Source organism: Apteryx rowi, unplaced genomic scaffold (genome assembly GCF_003343035.1).
Source record: "Apteryx rowi isolate R43461 unplaced genomic scaffold, aptRow1 scaffold_609, whole genome shotgun sequence".
NCBI lineage: Eukaryota > Metazoa > Chordata > Aves > Apterygiformes > Apterygidae > Apteryx > Apteryx rowi.
Genome location: NW_020450882.1, coordinates 30,544 through 36,703, shown reverse-complemented (window position 1 = coordinate 36,703; position 6,160 = coordinate 30,544). Strand labels below are relative to the sequence as shown.

Sequence of the window (6,160 nt, the reverse complement as noted above, 5' to 3'; positions counted from 1 at the left end):
TTGCTATCGAACCTTCATAGCATGACAGCGTGACAATATCAAGTACTAGCAGCTGTAGCAAAAGGAACCTGTCCTTTGGAAGGTACATTTCTGCCATTCTGGAGTCAAAAGCATCATCTGCGATCATCTAAGACAAACATGTTCAAAGATCATGTAAGCTTGCCACAGGTTAATTGGATTTATCTCTGGTAAGCCAAGTTTCCATTTCCTGTGTTTCAATTTATGCCCTCCTGTCCTGTCACTGGGCATCCCTGAGAAGAGTCTAGCCCCATCCTCTTTATTCCCTYCCATCTGATATTTAAATTTGTAAATCCTTTTCAGAAAAGGTCACAAGGAGGTCCCTGAAGAGGAATAAGAAAGAGATATGAGAAGAAGGTATTGAGAGAAAACAGCTATAATAATAATGAAGTGCTCAGTTTTTAATAGGCAACCACAAAGAATGGTGAGAAGGAGCAAGGCACCTTTCTGAGGTTGCAGAGCCCAACCTGTATCTAATGTAATGTTCACCAAAATTTCAGCCTAACAAGAAGTGCTACACATCTTGGAAGACCTATGTATTTCCTCAAAGATTTGATGTTAATAATCTTTGTATTAAAACAATCTGTCTTCACTGACATTTGTGTCAAGTATTACTTAGAAAACTAGCAGGTGCAGCCCTGTCGTGAAAGGATGCCATCACAAGCCCTTAGGCCTTCTAGGAAACAAAAGTATTATCTGTTTTACGGTTTAGGAATGAATTCAAGTTCTTGAAGTGTTAGCCAAAAGGGCTTAGCCACCAGCAAATAAACAACTAGTGTGCTTAGAGCAAAGCAAGAAATGATGATGACAGCATAATAGACAGCGTAATAGCGTAATAGACAGCTGTTGCGCTACCTTAATAAAGGCTGCACATAGCCTTTCACAAATATACAGAAATAGAGAACAAGTTCTAAGGAGATTCTGCATATTTTCTAATACCTTGCACCATGATTAGGAAATGCAAACCATTTCAATTCCCAGATCTAGGTTCTTTGGCACATTTTTAAACCTCTTATCCAGCAAATACTTTAGACATATACTTACATACTTTTGAAATAATCAATAATACAAAACATTACTTTTATTATAGCAGCACCTAGGAAAGCCAATTACAAATCACTGCTTTGCTGCTTAGGAACTGAATACTTCGTGGCCTCTGTTTATTTCTCCAGACACTTTTTCTAGTTTGGTCATTTACATGCTGCTAAAGCTCTCTCAAGCAAGGACTGACACTGTCCGCTGACCTACTGCATAATGATGGATAAGTAAACAGCTTGACTAGGAGAACACAGGTTTCCAAACGCCACATCCTTACCTGTGGGCCCAGCAACTCTCCAACTTTGTAACTGCAGTCCAGCTCCTAAAATCCTTGTAATCCACCATCATACTTGATTGTTAGGAGGCAAGAAAAGCATTAATAAAAACTCTGCTATTAGTTAAATTAAAAAAATGAGAGTCCATGAAATCTTCAAAAGCATTAAACAGGAAAGAAAACAAAAAGATGCAGTAGGTACATTAAGTCCAATATAGGACACACTTCACCTAGATTCTGTGAAAAGCCAAAATACGCTTAGCAGGAGACAATGCAAAGACAGCTGCTGCTTTTGTGGTTCACAAATGTGCTCCTCTAATAAAATACTCACAAAACATACCATTCTGAACTTCAGCTATAGTCTGCTGTCTAAATATTTAGAGTCACCACTAAGAAGAATTCCTTAGTTCAAGTATTTAACACAACACTAGCAAGGAGAGCTACTGTAATTAAAATATGCTCCTCCCTGGACCAACTTGAAGCCTGTGCCACACCATATCAAGACTCAAGATTTAAACAGGACTATTCAGATAAGAAAAGATGTCTTGCATGTATGGAGGTTGCAGAATTAAGGCATGAGTCCAGAAGATAAAAAGCTAAGAAAAACAACAGTGGCTAAATTAGAAAAATAAATTCAGTAATTCAGATGAACTGACAAAGGTTCTAGGTGAACTCTGACAATTGCCATAGCCTTACTCACCTCTGCTGGATGCTGAATTATATACAAGCAGGTGGAGACTTTTAGTGGATGTACTGGCAGGAATGGACACAAGCACACCTTCTGAGGACGGCTACATGACATAGGGGAGGGGAAGGAAAATAAGAGTAATGACAGATAGAATATATTACAGATACAGAGCCACACTAATAACTTTCCCCTTACAACACAGCATACTAAACCAGCTAATGTAATTTTGTTTGMAAGATGGCTTGTGTTTCTAAAAATGGAAAAATAGAAAACATTTTTTATTCTAAAAACAAAAAAAATTCAGAGTCTTCAAAATTTAAAAGCCTTTTCTTTATTCAAAGAAGAGTTTTGAGAACAGCATTTGAATACCTTCTGCAGTGTGGTTAGGGATTAAAGCACTCTAAAAACCCTTTTACTCTCTTCAAGAGAAACAACCTATTAGTAGCCATATCCAGAGAAATCTGTTACTGCATTTCACACCAATTTAGTGTTTCAACAACATAAAACAATAGAAACAATACTTTATAGAAATACACACAGGAAGCCCCAGACATCCTATATTTATGAGCAAGTTTGTTTTAATGCTTCTTGTTTACAGTCCCACATTATGTATCAGCATAGTTGTAGTTATTAAACAAAAAAGCCATTTTAGGAATTTCTGTTTTAAGTCTACAAGTCTTTAGTGCACCACACACTTGTTAAAATAACTAGTGGAAGAACGATATTTAAAAAAATAGTTTGGCAAATGACAAAGGCTGGAAGATCAAGAATAAGGGGAAGCAAAGAATTAAGCTCAATGTCCCACAAAGAGAAACTGAAGCTGTTACACCTATATGTACATATACACATACAGGCATAATACATACACACACAGAAATCACTATAACTACTAGCATATTTTAATCAGTAACTGCAAAAAATGATGCATTTCCTTAACACTGATGCTATCACCAATGTTCACCATGTAAAAATCACACCCTGCCTGCAAAGTTCTCTGGGTTTAAAAAAGTTTTTTCAGCAGAATCCTAGAAACTGAGTACAACTTTACCAACAGCTTTCTTGTAATCTTTACTGACAGTCTGTACAGACTGAACACATGCAAGGCAAGTAATCACTGCAGTAAATGCAATTTACTGAGGCTAATTTTTGAGATAGGCCCAAATGAAGCCTGTGGCCAGGCCATCTGACCCTGCAGTTGCTTGCCCACAAGAGCGCACACCATCAGTGGCACTACGTGATGTYACAGAAACCCACACCAGGATAACTATTTCCTAGAGCATCCTCAAAGCAAGCATTACTTCTTACCAGTAAATGGCAGCACTGCAGAAAGACAGTAGATAACTAACAGYTGACAGGTTGTGTTAAATTAAGTCCACTACTTCTAGCCTTATCTACTGAGACAGAGGTTTGTTTTGAGATTAGTCCCCTTCTCTAGAGAGTCCAGTTAAAGTTACCTAACAGCCTAAATCCAAATTGGAGAGGCCAGGGAGTAGGGGAAAGAACTAGTACTGGTCAAAATAAGTACTGGAAGAAGAACACTAAAAATCAAAGATCTAGACTAAAAGGTTCAAGGCCAAGTAACTGAACTAATTTAAGATGAAGGTTATTCAAATACACATTTCTGATAAAATGTTCAAGTGACTTACCTTTTTTTTTAAATTTGCACTTCTAGTATTGTCATTTCCTTGTTGATATTCTGCAYAACTTTGGAATATCCTGTCGTATTAATGCACAGGCTTTCAGCCTAAATTTAAGCACTCAATTTCAGGAGTCGGTGGGGTGTTCTGGGGACCTTTACYGAGGACTCACTGATACCAACCTCATTTCTGCACCTGATCAGCCTATACTTCTGAAGTTCTCCAGCTGTACCACTGTCTTTCTTCCAAAAAATTTCTCTTTACATGTAACTGACTTCAACAGAAGTTTCTGAAATCAGTTTGTTAACAACCTGGAAACAGCAAATACTCCCAGAGGCTGCTACCTCTGCCTTGAGAGTTAAATAAAAGCTCACCTTTTTGATCATCATATTTACCAACAACTCAATTTTAGATTARGCACGATTCCTTGGTTTCTCCCCATTACTACATAGTTACTCTCATTAATAAGATAAGTTGTTGACATTCGCCATGATGGCATTTTCTCCTGGAGAGAGATTAAGGCATGAGAATCTACTACATAAAACTATTTCAAAACAGTTAGCTGGTGACTTCAATTCAAAGAGCTGCATTGTTCACTAGCTTTTATAACCATACAGAAACAGCTTCCAGTGATTTCTGACTTCAGGGTGTTACTATAACAATGTTGGCTAGATATAATTTACTTATTTTCAATCTCCCTTTTGTATATGCTTTTTGTATTTTCCACACTGGTTTATATTTTTCACAGGTAGTTTTTCTGAGCTTTGTTAACCTTATAAAAATAAAGGAAATTACCCAGAAAGCAAGCATTTTCAAGTAGTTACAGAATCAGCCCTACCTGTAATTTGATTTGTAGGGAGCAGAGCACAACCCATTACAAATAGAGCACTTTTCAATATAATTACTTACATATGTATATACATCACTTAACTTTAAGCACCTAATTAAGTATCTAATTATGTTGAATAGGTATTTTTACAGCCCCATCCTGGGGGCACAAGGACTTACTTCTGTACTTTCATTTTGGTACCTAATGGTTATTGCGCTCTGGCAGAGAGGAAGAAAAAAGAAAAGAGGAAAACACAACCACATACTTAAAATTTTACCCCTACATGAAATCTGCATTATCAGCCTGCAAGAGCTGGGTAGAAAACACTTCAGAACAAGGGAAGTTCTGTTCCATCACCACAAAAGCTGCCTATACTCTGCAAAAGGCCACCTAGGCAGAAAAGGCCTTTTGTATTTTTCTTTTGTTTCAAGTTTCTGGTGCACTCTTGCCCTCCGCATGCAGCTGATGGTACAGAGGAGTAGGGGCAGCAGAGAACTTTGATAAACATAAGCCTTCTGTTTCTGGAAATGGCAGTGATCTGCAGACTCCAGAAGGGACGAAGCTTTCACTAGTCAAACCTTTTGCAAAGTAAGGATATAGTCACAGGCAGGAATTGTAGTATTTGGAATATTAATGGCAAACTTGAGGGTGGGGGGGAAGGATTTGAAAGGGATGATTTCTGCAGTATTATCTACTTATATGCAATTTCATTATAGCTCAAAGCTATCCAGTAGGTTCTCACCTGTTTTTTAGCACAGAATTATTTTTACTCCCACCAGTGTGACAGGTTGCTTTGCAATAAGTTTAAACTAGAAACCCTATGTCTGGCAGAAGTGCTTCACATGCAARAGAAGAGAGCCATGCACAGAGTTATGTCACAGATTTCCCTTCTTTTTCTCACGTTTAAATTATGGTGTTCAGAATAACATTTAGTTTATTTTCCCAGCAGAAGTGAATCCAGACAATGGATTGTGCCATAATGTGGTGTCAGGTTTAATGTGACTAGTAGTTTTTGGGCAGAGATACTCTAAAAGTGRGGATGCAGCAGCTTGAAAAACAGCTAATTATGAAATTCTCTCCAAGAGTCTCTGTACAAGTTCTCACAATACAGACATCCTCACTTGTAACAAGGTAAAAGTTAAACTTGAAGCAACATGCCTAAAGGGCTTGTGAAAATGGGCACCCTCCTGGGAATGCAAATAAGTATACTCTTATGTCTATATTCAGAAAACTGAAGGAAATTCAAGCATTTTATCCTAAAGTAAGTGGAGAGAAATGTTACATTTTCATGTTCAGCATCTGTAAATTTTTCTAAGGGAAGATACCAAGAGGTTAAATGTGCCACAACATATGTTCTAGAAACAATGCTTGCAATATTAAATAAGAAGAAAGCTGATGTTTTTGAACTACTATAAATTGTGACAACATTTTCATGTTCCAACACATATTGTCAAGGTCAGGCCCCAGACTTGGCATTTTCAAAGAAACATGCCTGGTCAAACAGAAATGGCTGCTTCAAGTTAATTAGATTTCTCTGGAATTTAGGTCAAAGCACCAAGGGTTTCAAGGTCAAAACCCACCTGAGAAGCCTGGAGAGAAACAAAGTTACTAGGTTGTTTTTACTAGTGTTTTAATATATGCTTTATACCCACAGAAGTTGAGAAAATATTCAGGAG

General features: G+C 37.5%; 1 protein-coding gene across 1 annotated transcript in view; it reads right to left on the bottom strand.

Moving 5' to 3' along the window:
- The window catches only part of DTWD2 (DTW domain containing 2), a gene marked incomplete at its 5' end in the record, with an annotated part of 93,599 nt that overhangs the window by 61,243 nt on the left and 26,196 nt on the right, over positions 1-6,160 (bottom strand). Inside the window, one exon of the mRNA XM_026083551.1 lies at positions 2,031-2,121. Coding sequence (XP_025939336.1) covers positions 2,031-2,121 — 91 coding nt within the window. The remainder of the gene's footprint in view (positions 1-2,030; positions 2,122-6,160) is intronic.